Source organism: Coffea arabica, chromosome 2e, assembly GCF_036785885.1.
Source record: "Coffea arabica cultivar ET-39 chromosome 2e, Coffea Arabica ET-39 HiFi, whole genome shotgun sequence".
In the NCBI taxonomy this organism is placed as follows: Eukaryota; Viridiplantae; Streptophyta; class Magnoliopsida; order Gentianales; family Rubiaceae; genus Coffea; species Coffea arabica.
Window position 1 is genome coordinate 1,149,915 of NC_092313.1, and position 12,559 is coordinate 1,162,473.

Below are 12,559 nucleotides of genomic sequence, written 5' to 3' on the forward strand. Positions count from 1 at the left end.
TGCTTCCTTGGTTTCACAAATTTTAGACCTGTAAAGATGGGACTTGCTGAAGGAAAGCTCTACATGCAACCCTAGTTTTGAGTACTGTATAGCTTTTGATTGGTACTCCATATATTTTTTGACTACTCATGAGGGCATGTGACCGCCTCCTTGGGGAGTTTAGTCTCAACTTTCAAGAGATTCACCCTTGGAATTGGAACCATTAGGCTCTTGCCTCTTGCTGGATTTGTCCACCACTTGATTCATCGTGCTTAAAGCACTCCGAGAAAAGTCTATGCATCTTCCTTTGATTGAAAAAGTAATGCTTAAATTGGAGTAAGTGAAAAGAGGAAGGACCTGGATGGAGACTAATCGCACAAGGGCAAGAAACTCTAACGATCATTAAACTGTGCAAATTATGCTTTTTTTTGCTACTTAAGACAATTTTTTTTTGTAAAAAATGATTACTCGACTCGCAAGATTAGTGTAGCCTTTTCATCAAATTTTGTAATTAATTGTAACGAAATGAGCTATACGCATGTAGCACATGTGCTAAATCTCGGCAAATTCGTCCAAAATTCGATGGTCACTTAGATACCAATTTTGTGAATTTAGTGACTGTTGCTAAAACAAGGGCAAAAATTTTGGTCAGTTCTCGAATTATTATTAATTTTGAACACTTTCAACTCTTCAATTATTATTCGTATACGTTTTGCTCTCTTATTTCTAAAAACGTATATTTCTAGCACTTATGTAATTTTAACCATTACTCTTAACGAATTCTATCTCAGATTGATGTAATTTTGATTATCTTCAATCCTTCAATCACATATAATCATCGTTGCAACTACTACACGCCGGTCAATAGCTACTAATTGTTGTTGGCTAATAGTTGACCACTTTTCTAGTGTTATCAAATTTAAACGAAACTACACTTTTAGAATGTGTTTTTCGAGTATATTCCAAATCTAAACTCAGATTTCTATCAATCTAGCTAGTTATGAGTAGATTTTTGCTTGTATATTATGCATGGTGTAGTTTCTTTTTGTTTTAACATCTCAAATGTATAAAAGGGTTGGAAGGATACATTTTTAGGAGTTATTAATTAGAGGATTAAAAATGTACTGACTTAATAGGTTGAGAGCTAACCAAATAATCTGTCCTTAAAACAAGCATTAATTGAACAATCAAAAGTATACTATGTGGGTAAGGTTTTTTTGTCCGTTATTGGTTTAAATACATATCAAGCCACACATGTGCAACGAACTCAAAAAAAGGGGGCCAAAAAAAAAGCCATACATGTCTCTCCACTGCTAGATATCTTGAAATTTTGAAACTTTTAAGAGTCAAATAGTCAACGAAAAACGCATAGCATATTGGTTACCAAGTGCAAAGGTCAATGGTTCTTCAATTCTCACCCCACCAAAGAGCTAATTTCTCATTTCTAGTAAACACAAGTTGATAAATTTTGGAGGACCGCCCTCCTGAGTCCTGACGGCAGCGTGCACACAAATTTTTGGAGAACTATCGTCCAGCCCATAGTTGAACAACGGCCCACAATTAAAGCAACACTCTTGGGCCTTCGAAATCATATTTGCTTTGACAGTCCACATATTCTATGCTCATCCAGGCTCTTCCAGAAATCGATTATTTCATCACCTGGTGCCGGCCACCCCCACGCCTCTCTCTCTCTCTTGCACACTATAACTCTTTCAACCGGCGCTAACCTACGCACTAGGCGTACGAGTTGCCGCGATCCTCCCCTCTGTCCCAACCTATTCGTATCAGAATACACGAGAAAAGCACAAATAAGGAATTTCAAAAGAAAGAGAAGCTCCTTCTCTCCCTTCCGAATTCCAGATTGATACAAATTTTAGGCTAACTAAAGCAGAGTCGTAGGGTTTTGAATTTCGGTAATCGAATAAGTTCACCTATGGGTGAAATGAAGATGGAGGAGTTGTCTTTGCCAGCTCTTTTCGAGCAGGCTCGAAAGATTCATCTCGCCGCCTCCGAATCAACGGTTGATCAGGTAAGAATTTTTTGATAATTTCAACATTTATTATTTTTATGGATTCATATGTTTATGTTGCGTTTATTTCTTTTTATTTCGCTGTGTGCAGATATGATTGTTTTATTAACGCTAATATTAATTTGTGGATTTTCAGGAGACCCTGAAAAAAGGTTGTGAAAATTTGGCGCAGTGCGAGGAAATGATGAGTAAATTAGGACTCTTCTCGACAAATGAGACCAAGGATGACATTAGCACCACTAATCTCAAGTATCTTCTCGTGAGTCTATTGGTTTTGCCTGGTCCTGTTGAGTTTTTTAGTTCCTTTTTTTTTTTAATATTCACGTCGCTAGCTTTAGCATCTGAAGTAAGCCATGGATGGAATCTCTTATTCTGGCAGTTTAGTATTTTTTGAGAAGCATTTTCTTGAGTAGAATGCTTTGTGTGACCTGGTATTCCGAAGAAGAAGTTACGTTGTTTCTCTCCCTCCATTTTGCAATCAAATCGATGTTTTGTCTTCCTGATTACATTATAATAACCGTAAATTGTACCAATAAGCTATTTCCTACTTGAACCAAGGAGTTGAAGTGAATGATGTGTTATCAATTCCTAATGAGAAAGGAACTTGGCCATGCTCAACAGATGCATAACTTGTATGGGGGATTCCTTTGTTTGATACCTTTATGTGATTGTTTCTTGCAGTCTTATACTAGAAATTAAACCTGGCTTCAAATATTGCGTTCCTGTGATTTTAGTATTGCTTCTTTAATTTGGAGAAGCCTGAAGGTTTTCAGTCTCCTCTGATGATATATTCCTAGTTGGATGCTGTATTGGGCCTGAGATATGTTATGCTTATGATAAACTGGGACAGGTGCTGTTCTATCTTGGTGAGTTGACAGAAAAAGTTGCGCAAGATGACAGGATACAGGTTCTCAAGGTTTCTCAAGCTAAGCTAAAGGTAGAGAACACCCCACTATTTGTTGCTAAAATTACGTGCTTCAATATCGTAGTCCTTTATTGTTGCTAGTTCTTTTTCCATGAAAAGGTTGCCACTTTGAAATTTTTATAACTCCTGTTGAACCATTTTGCCAGGAATTTATTTCGTTCTGTGAAGCCATGGAGCTTGTGCCTGAAGAAGAGTTACAAATGTCCTCTTCAGGGGGTGCTAATTCTTTTGCTGACCTTAGGGCAAAAAAGGTAGTTCTTGGTTTGCTATTTAACCATAGAACAGTGGTACTGCTGAATATAAATTTAGTAACTTAATGGCCTTCTTTTGTATGCTTTTGTCCTATACAAAGTTATAAAGTTATAAACTTAATGTGATTTGTAATTTCAGGTTGCTCGTTTTAGACGGCAGAAAGCTGCTGAGGCAAAACTGCTTGAAATAAAGGAGCGAAAGGAAAGGCGAGGCCGGTCAACTAGAGCAGCAGCAATATCCACTCCTGTTGAGACAAGGGAAGAAGATTTGCTGGATGATGATGGAGAAGAGGAGAGGGAGGTTAGCTTTTTTTTTTTCTTTAATGATTTTTTCGTCTTCCAACTATTTTTCGTTTCACCCTTCCTCTTTCCTTCCCTCCTTTTAGGACTGGGGGATGAGGAGGGGCTTGGGCTGGGGGAAGGTGACGAAGGAACTCTGAGTCTGCAGGATTTATGGCTTCTCATCTTGCACTTAAATAAGCAATCTGTGATGTTGCCTTCCACTTGATTTTATTTGTAAATATTCATCAGATGGAATAGACCAAGTAAATGGCCAACATGATGTCAACTAGCATACCAAGAGGAAACTGTGGATGTATATTGTTTCAGTTGCCTTAAGTTTAGGCTTCGTGTGTAGAATTATTTTCTGTAAAACATTGGTTTTGCACTTTTTGGTAAGCTACTCTCTTTTTTTCTTACTCAATCTGGACACTTGTCGTGGAGTGTTTACTTTTTGTCTCGGATGAAACAGGATTTTTCCTTCCCCCTTTGTAGTTTGTCTTTAAATTGTGTTGCAAATTTTTTAAGTAAATTCAATTCCTTGTTTAATGTTTTGGCTTCCCCTATTTTAAACCTTAAGGTCCTTTTTGCAGGCTTGGCTTACTACCATCTCATTGGCCCTCTGCAAGGTTGGTTGGTGGTTTAGTAGCCTCAGAATTTTTGTATGATCAGTTTCCATCTCTTTGATATCTTTTATAATTTTATAATAGGCTTTTGATCTGCTGGAAATGCTTAAGAAGGAGGAAGAAATGCTATCTGCCATTAACGAGAAGAAGTTACAGGTATTAATGTTTTCTTCTTTAGGAAATATCTGGAACATAATTTTCACACTTCTTGTCTTAATACTTTAATTTTGAGATGTCCCTCAATCATATTTGAATGGGGACGCTCATTCTGAGATCACATATTTGCATCTTGGGTATTTGATGTTATTAAGTATGGTGTGTGATTGTTCTTTTTCTTGGATAACAATCATATTCGTATCAGCAATGTGCTCAAACACCTCCTTGTCTGGGGATATGTGCCCCCCCTCAGCAACATTTCCTTAGTTATGACATGATAAAGATCAATTTTGTACTAGGTTATGATAAAGCATTAATTAGTTCCACATTATGTATAATGTGTCTAATCGCCCATCATAAGTCATAAAAAAGTAGCAGATGCACACTTGGCAGTAATGAGGGTCGTCACCTCTTTTAGAATGATTCCTCACACGGTCCTTTTGTGTTGCTTGTGGACTTAATTGGGGGAGTGGTGGATTGGCATATGCTAATTCTTTCAATCAATAGGGGGTGATGACTTCAAATGATTGCCAGATAAATGGCAATTCATAAAACTACAGGAGCTTAAGATGTTATTTACTTCTGTATCTTATTTCTTCTTCTTTGGTTGCTTTTGTTTCTTTGGATCTTTTGTTTTCCTTAAAAGGCTTATCTGTTAATTGTTCTTCTCAGTTTTATTTTTTCAGTGTGTTGGTAACGTGTTCTTTAGAAATTTCCCTTGTTGAATGCTCCATTTTGAAGCCTGCTTTGTGATTTTTATAGGAAGGGGACGGGGAAGTTTCACCAGCTATTCTTGATGAACGCGCTAAGAAAGCTGAGGCTTGGCATCGTGATGCAGCTTCTCGGGCTAGATTCACAAAACCAGCTGCCCCCATCACATGTGCTACTTTTGCTCAGGATGTTATCGAAGGAAGAAAGAGGGTTTCAGATGCCCATGAGCACAAACATCAGCCAATGATATTTGGACCAGCAAGTCTTGTTGCCAAAAACCCAACAAGTGAGCGGGAAAGGCTTGCTGCACAAGTTTTCCAGCCTCATTACAGGTAAAATTTTATTGTGCAACTAAATGAAATGAAGGGTTGTATGCCCAGTATTAAAAGTACATCAGGAAGCTCAAAGGAAATAAAATGCTAATCATAATGTGTCGCTTTTTTTTTTTTTTCATATAGGCTGCCAACCATGAGCATCGAGGAAGCTGGGCTAAAGGAGATGGAGATCATGAACAAATGGCAGGAGAGAAATGCGAAGCTTATGGAAGAAGCCAATTCATCATGGTATAAGGACAAGTTAAGACCTGGTGAAGATGAGGAGGAGGACGATGATGCAGCTCAAGAAAAGGCAAGGCAGTGGGATGACTGGAAAGATGATAACCCACGTGGTGCTGGCAACAAGAAGCTAACCCCTTGCGGTTAATATAAGGTGGTTTTATGGCTGTCCCTGTTTTCTTTGTTTACCAATAAGCTACTTTTTTAGGCAAGTCTTGACACCAATTGAACATCTGTAATAATTTTGTTCATCAATTTGAATTCATTCTGTTGTATATAACAATGAGATTATTTACATGTTGATGGAGATTTTTGTAACAGTAGTGTCCTGTATTTTAAAGATCAATGCATAAGTCTCGGTTGGCTTCTCTTGAGTTCTTGCAATTGTTCAATTCCATTCTAATTTCTTGCCTCTTTTTTGATGATTTTTATGAAATGTGTTGTCACCTTGTACAGAGTGAGATTTTACATCATCCCTGATGCAGCCAACAGCTAATCTCCAAGGGTTAGAAGTCCTGGCACTGGAACACATTTTCATCTTGAAGTTATTCTAATTTGGTTTTTCTATAGTTTTTAAGTCTTTTTATGGAATATTTTGGATCGTAGGAGATATCTGTGCGATGGTTGGATTTTAACTAGGAGTACTTTTTATATTAGTTCCAAAGGCAGGATGGGACTGTAGCTCGTTTTAACGAGTTGTAGGTTTGGAGTCGGCGTCAGTTCACGGTAGGCTTTCTTGATTCTTTGCTATTGCTACTTGATTATCGTGTCTCAGTCTTCTCTAAATTTCCATCTACTGCCTACGTATTTGTTAACCGTCCTTAGTCTGTTGCTTCAGTCTGTTTCTTTGTTGTTGATGCTATTAGAGTATTCGTTGGGAATTTTGTAAAAGATTCTTGTGAAAAATGAAGTATGAGATTTCACTTTAGCACTAGTTTGGTGTGAACCTTTAGGTGTAATTTATCAAATTGATTAAATCTAAAATAATAGCATACCCTTCATATGATCCGCAGGCTTTCTTGTTTCTTCCTTCTGGTTTGTTTACGGTAGCTTATAAGCAATGTGGATGCCATGCCCTTGTAGGTTGTTGCTATGCACACTCGGGGGCTGGCAGTCCATATTATGACGTTAATTTTTTCCATGAAAATATGTCTGTTTGGATCCTTCAATTTTTCAAAAATTAGTTTTTTAAATATTATAAAAATTTTTAAAAAGTACTCTAAAAGGTACTCTAAAAAATAGTCTACATTTTTTTTAGTATTTAAAAAATATTTCAAAATATATTTTAAAAACACTACTACTCTTAAATATTTCAAAATATTTTCTAAAAATATCCTAAAATATATTCTAAAAACTCTGCTATAATAAAATTTTTAAAAATATTCCCAAAAACAGCTAATCCAAACGAAACCGGCCAACTCTGTTTGAGGGTATTTTTAAAAAATTTTACTATAGCAGTGTTAAAAATTTTACTGTAGTAGTCAAGAATATCTGTTTTTTGACTTGTTTGACATACCTTTGTTCATTTTTTCATTTACCCGTTTGGTTACAACAATCCAAACATTTGCATTCTGAAACGCCTAACAAGCTTGATCTTCAGTCATATTTAGAGATTAAGTTAAATACTGAATTGGGTCTGGAAAGAGCAAGACGAAGTTTATTTGTTATCAACACAACACAATTTTGAGAAAAATGACTATCAACTCACTTTTGGATTTGATATGGAACGAAACAAAGGAAAGCCAATACATATTGTTGGAAAGCAGATTATAAGGAAAGAAGAGAACAGAAACTACTACTAATTGTTAAGCACCTTTCCTCCATCTCCTACCCTTTTCCACCATCAGCATTAATCCGAACACAAATACCCGATTCCTCCTATTCCTATCTTTTCTCTTGATTCCATCAAATCAAATGTTTGGTATTTCTGAAACCACAATGGCATCGTCAATCAGATTCAAAAGAAACTTCAACAAATATATTAGTTAAGCATAGATTCAGTTAAGGGACACTGATTCTGACTAATCCTGGTTCTAAAAATAGAATACCACAGTATTGCAGAAAATATTCACACTTCTGAAACGCAAATGTTCTTGATATAGTGAAAGCAGTTTCTGATTGGTATATAGGACATGCTTTCACACACGTCGATTCTCATCTGAGAACTTCTTGCTTGTCATTGTCATTTAACAAACTTGTGGCTTTCTGATTCAAGTCCATACAGGAAATGATGTATAGATTTCATTACAAGCAACCATACCGCAATCTAATGCACAAATGCGAAGACGTCCATAAAGAAAACTACATTTGTACCATGCAAGTATCTCAAGTATAGGCACATACACATTACAACATGCACAAGAGAATATACGGATTCATATCTGCATACTAAAGACAGATAAAAATTAAAGAGTTTATGAATTTCAAAAAAGAAATCCAAATGCAATACCAGCTTGAGCTTGAGCTTGAACATTTGAACCACAGCAACAAGAGACAGAGATTATAATTACAGCTGACTCTGCCAAAATAGTCTGCCAAACATCTCGGCTAAAAAGTTCCTTGATCCGCTTTTATTGAAGCCCAAATTCCTTCGTCCACTTCGTAGTAAAGCAATCAAGACAGATGGGAACATCAATATAGATGAAAAAACATCCAATTCATAATCAGGATTGCTTCCAAATGAAGATTCCATTTTCACGCATCAACGCATTTGAAACCCCCACAAATGCACAACCATACAACAAACAAGATAGTACAAATGATCAAGTCCATTGACAACACCACCCAAACATGCTTTTTCCAGACTACCTTAGCCTTCTGTTGTCCCAATTCCCCAGAATGCAGTCCATTCTTGTGCATCACCACTGTAAACTCCCTGCTCAATCCAGCTGCTGCCCCCTCATCCGGAGAGGCATCTTTGGCATTTGCAGCAGAGCCACCCATACAATCACCTAACCAAAACTTCTTCTTTTTCTTCATCAAGCTCTTGGCAGTGCCCAACAACGGCCTCCCAACGGGCCCTCCTCTGGAGGAATCCATGCTTCCGTTCCAGCCAAGACTAAGTTTCAACCCTGAATTAGGAGAATGGATCCCCCCCATATCTGCATCTGCGGTCAACAGATGATGAAAAACAGGGCTAAATTCGCCCTGAAAACAGTGAGAAGACAACTTCTGCAATCTTTTCTTAGCAGAACTGCTTCCAGCAACCTCATTGAAGGCGTCCTTGACACTCTTCAGAAAAGCCAACCCTTCGGAGTTCTCAAGATTTTCATCAAATATGGCAAAATAAGCAAAAGGATCTTCAATAAAGAATGTGTAGGTCCTGTTGCGGACCGTATGGGTGAAAACAGAATGCAAAGGTGGCGTTTTTTCAAGGCATTTGATCGCTAAGGAACCAAGATCAGCATCCTTTGAATTGAACTCAGCAAGGATTGTGGTGCCTTTTGCAACGCAAGCGTAATATACCAGATTTGGATCCGAAATCATCATAGTCTCCGAATAACATCAAAGCGACTCGAACCCAGATCGGTATTCATCCGAAAAAAAAAGAAAATAATAGAGAAAAAGTCAAGGTTAAGAAAACGAAAATAAAAAGGCTTTTTCTATAATACACGTAAAGGTCAACCAATCAGATCACTTTAACCAATGAGGGCTAACGTGGGGCGGTGAATTGGAAGATGCGAAATAGAAATAGTTACAGAGATTGATGACAACAACAAAGGAGATTAGATAGAGGGATATTTTGAAAAAAAAAAATGTTAGGGTTTGGAGGGACAAGGGAGGAGAATGGAGGGGGAGGGGTTATTCTCTAGACGGATAAGCTGTATTAAGCTATCGGAAAAGAGATTGGAGAAGAAGTAAGAACCACCTCACTTAAACCAGCTGCTGTTTTTGCATCATCAAAGAATGCAAAAGAGATCAGGAGTGGAGGAAGATGCTTCCATCCTTCCTACCTTCTTTCCCTTCCCGTCCCCCAGCCCTTCTCTCAATTTTCAAGGCTGGAACTTGGAAGACTAGGCCTAGAATCTTGGAAAGTCTCTAATAATTTTCTGCTATTTTTAACCAAGTTCACCCGAATGATAGATGGCACTTCCATTTCTTTAACCAAGTTCACCCCATTTATTGTCACTACGTGGCGCTTTAACTACTTTAATTCATTCATAACAAAAAATCCATGTTATTGTCTTGTCTGTTTGTTGGCTAGTGACATTGTGAAAATTCAAATTTTAATTTCATAGTAATTTTTTGATAATGTATCGAATTTACCTTTTTCTAGTTAAATTAAATATAATCACATTTTGGGATAATCATGGCATTTTACCAAAAATTATTAATAGGAGTGTTTGGATAGTGAAATTATCCCAAATATTATTTCGTTTGCATCATAAACACATTTCCCAACCCACCTTTTTATATTCTCAAACACCTTTTTATCTCACATACATTACATCATAAAAAATGCTACAGTAATTATTCCAAATAATACTCTATCCAAACAAATTGTCACGGTAAATTTTTTATTATGAAAATATCTTTTGCCCTGTTTGTTGGGTACATAACCAAGAAAAAGATATGACCTTTTTTTTTTTGGTTAATTACAATTTATCCTCCCAAAGTATATCTTGATTCTCACTTTTCTCCATAACCTTTTATTTTTTGTCACTTAACCATCTCATAAGAGAAAAAGACCCTCATTTATTATGCTAGATTTTTATTTTTATATTTTCTACTTCCTTTTAACATTTAAGTTTAATATGTGATTTGATTTTGACCATTCTAATTCATGGTGATAAAGTTTCACATGAATACACTAATAATTGAATAGTTTAAAAAATAAAATAAAGACAATCATAATAAGAAAAAATTCATTTGAGGAATACGTGTGAATGTGTGATTGTAAAAATAAATATTTGACTTTGAATTGTCTAATTATAAGGAAATAGAATAAAATTATTTTCTTAATTTTTTAAATTGGAGAATAGATGAAATCAATTTGTCAAGAATATGTATAGTTTTTATTTTTAGGGCATAAACTAAGAAACAATAGTTTAGCTAGCATTGCCAGAAAATGATTTACAAAGATTGTGTTGTTAACAAACCAACACAATCTTTGGTTAACAAATATCCTAACTATAAGGATGCGTTTTGATAAAATTAAAGTTTGAAAATTTAAATTTGAAATCTGAAGTCTGAATCCAATAAATTATTGAATTATTAAGTATTAAACTTAATATATTTAAATGCATATCACATTCAATGATAAGTGAATAGTTTATCACTTAATTTTGGAAGCAAATTTTACCATAGAAATTTAGTGTTAATTAATCAATTCAAATGTTTATTTTTTTGTTATCAAATGCATCTAAATATGTTAAGATCTGAATCCATTAAGTTTAAGTGTTGAATTGAATTATCAAATAGGATCTAAGACTTATTCAATTACTAACTAAATTTTTCTAATACCAAACACAATCTAATAAAATATATAACAAAAATTGGCATATCTCAACAACTATTTCTTCAATTTTGTAAATTACACAATGAACATCCCAATTTTTTTGTTTAGAGAAATACTTTTTATCTGCTTAGAATATTGAAAATTTAAAAAAAAACTGAACTTGAATGAAAAAGAAGAGAGATACCAAAAAAAAACAAGGGATAATTTCAGAAACCTCCCTTGAGGTTTCATGAAATATCACCTAGCTCCCCTAAACTTTTCAAAATCTCACTTAGCACCCTTGAAGTGATAGTAGGGTCATATACTAATATCAAAGGTGATGAATTGTCAATAATACCCTCATATTTAAATTTTCTAAACTTGTTTTTCTTTCTCTAAATTTCCTACCTTTTTTTAACAATGTCTATACAAACATACATGCATACATACACACATATATATATATGTATATAATTGAATTACAAATGTCAATGAAATATAGGATTTAATCAATAAAATATTCAATGCATTTGGAGAAGAATAGCTGCAGGTTCTTTTTATTTTTTCCCTTTTTTGGTGTTTCATAACTTTATTTATTTATTTATTCCTATTCATGCAGAGCACAAGAGAAATAAAGTAATTGAAACTCCGACAGTTTTTCAAATTTTGACTTTTTTCTATAATAAAATTTTTATATTTCACACCTAAAAAAAAATCTGTCTATTTTGAGTAAATTTTTTATATGATATTGAAGTTGAATTTCATCTATTACTAAGTTTTTTTTTGTTCAAATGTATGATTTTACTTGCTAATTACCTTCAACGCTATAAAGAATTCTATTTGTAGAAATAGTTTAAAAAATAGTATTTACTTTTACTATTTCTTCCTGCCGTAAAAGTGACTATTGATTGTAATATAAAATTTTACCAGTTTTCATCTCCTTACTTTTAAAATAGTTCTAATTTAGTACTTTTTTTTATTGGTTTGTAAAATATTCATTTTTTATAGCCTAGGATATTAAAGACACTAAAATAATCTCTCTCCTCAAACATGAATTCTTTAATATTACTTTTTTTTGGTTAGAAGAACTTCCAATATTACCAAACCTTAGGGAAGGTTTATGAAATTTCCCCAGAAACAAATACTATATGATAAGGGAATAGGTTTTATTTGACCCTATTTCTCCATGCATCTTTTATTGTATTTTCGTACTGATTGCTAGATCGTACGAATAAAAGCCTCATCATACAATCATCATTTCACAATCATTAAACTAAGAATTGTAGGGCTTTACCCAGAAGGGAGCCCTTCCAGAAATTCTCGATGGCCTAGGCCGAACCCAGGCCAAAGAGGGGGTTTGGAAATAGTTTTCAACCAGCAATAGACGCGCCTCGGTTAGAACCTCATGAGCTGCGTCATTGCCCCAAGCGCAAAGATGCTTATAAAAGACTGCCTCGCTTCGCTTTTATACTACCTCCTCACGTAGCTCTCCTTTTAACTGCTGGCGATGTGGGACTATGAAGCACACGGAAACAGCATCCCACGTAAGTTCACGCTACCCACTCCAAACCGACTGCCTCTCTGGCTCTTACCCTGATCCAACTGGAATTGG

General features: G+C 35.3%; 2 protein-coding genes and 1 non-coding gene across 5 annotated transcripts; 1 reads left to right on the forward strand and 2 right to left on the reverse strand.

The window, feature by feature from the left end:
- The first annotated feature begins 1,625 nt into the window (after window positions 1-1,625).
- Window positions 1,626-6,444, forward strand: LOC113729925 (PP2A regulatory subunit TAP46). Of its 3 annotated transcripts, XR_011840041.1 has the most exons (11): window positions 1,680-2,008; window positions 2,145-2,267; window positions 2,859-2,945; window positions 3,080-3,184; window positions 3,324-3,485; window positions 4,057-4,092; window positions 4,174-4,245; window positions 5,008-5,288; window positions 5,415-5,664; window positions 5,967-6,015; window positions 6,117-6,325. XR_011840041.1 is itself a non-coding variant. In XM_072078001.1 (10 exons), exons 1-9 carry the CDS (start codon window positions 1,913-1,915, stop codon window positions 5,656-5,658), a joined length of 1,206 nt encoding a protein of 401 aa, XP_071934102.1. In that variant the 5' UTR covers window positions 1,626-1,912; the 3' UTR covers window positions 5,659-5,664; window positions 5,967-6,444. The 3 variants fall into 3 exon arrangements, 2 of the variants coding, with proteins under 2 accessions (XP_071934102.1, XP_027110058.1); XM_072078001.1 differs by having other exon boundaries at window positions 1,626-2,008; window positions 5,967-6,444; XM_027254257.2 differs by lacking the exons at window positions 5,967-6,015; window positions 6,117-6,325 and having other exon boundaries at window positions 5,415-5,878.
- A 747-nt stretch (window positions 6,445-7,191) lies between these two features.
- On the reverse strand, window positions 7,192-9,515 carry LOC113729926 (phytolongin Phyl2.2). Its single transcript, XM_027254258.2, has 2 exons — window positions 7,960-9,515; window positions 7,192-7,437 (listed from the first exon to the last, which is right to left on the reverse strand). Exon 1 carries the CDS (start codon window positions 8,997-8,999, stop codon window positions 8,205-8,207), a length of 795 nt encoding a protein of 264 aa, XP_027110059.1. The 5' UTR covers window positions 9,000-9,515; the 3' UTR covers window positions 7,192-7,437; window positions 7,960-8,204.
- Window positions 9,516-12,233: 2,718 nt separating this feature from the next.
- On the reverse strand, window positions 12,234-12,384 carry LOC113733516 (U4 spliceosomal RNA). Its single transcript, XR_003459029.1, has one exon. It is a non-coding gene; the product is annotated as a U4 spliceosomal RNA (small nuclear RNA).
- Window positions 12,385-12,559: the final 175 nt, after the last annotated feature.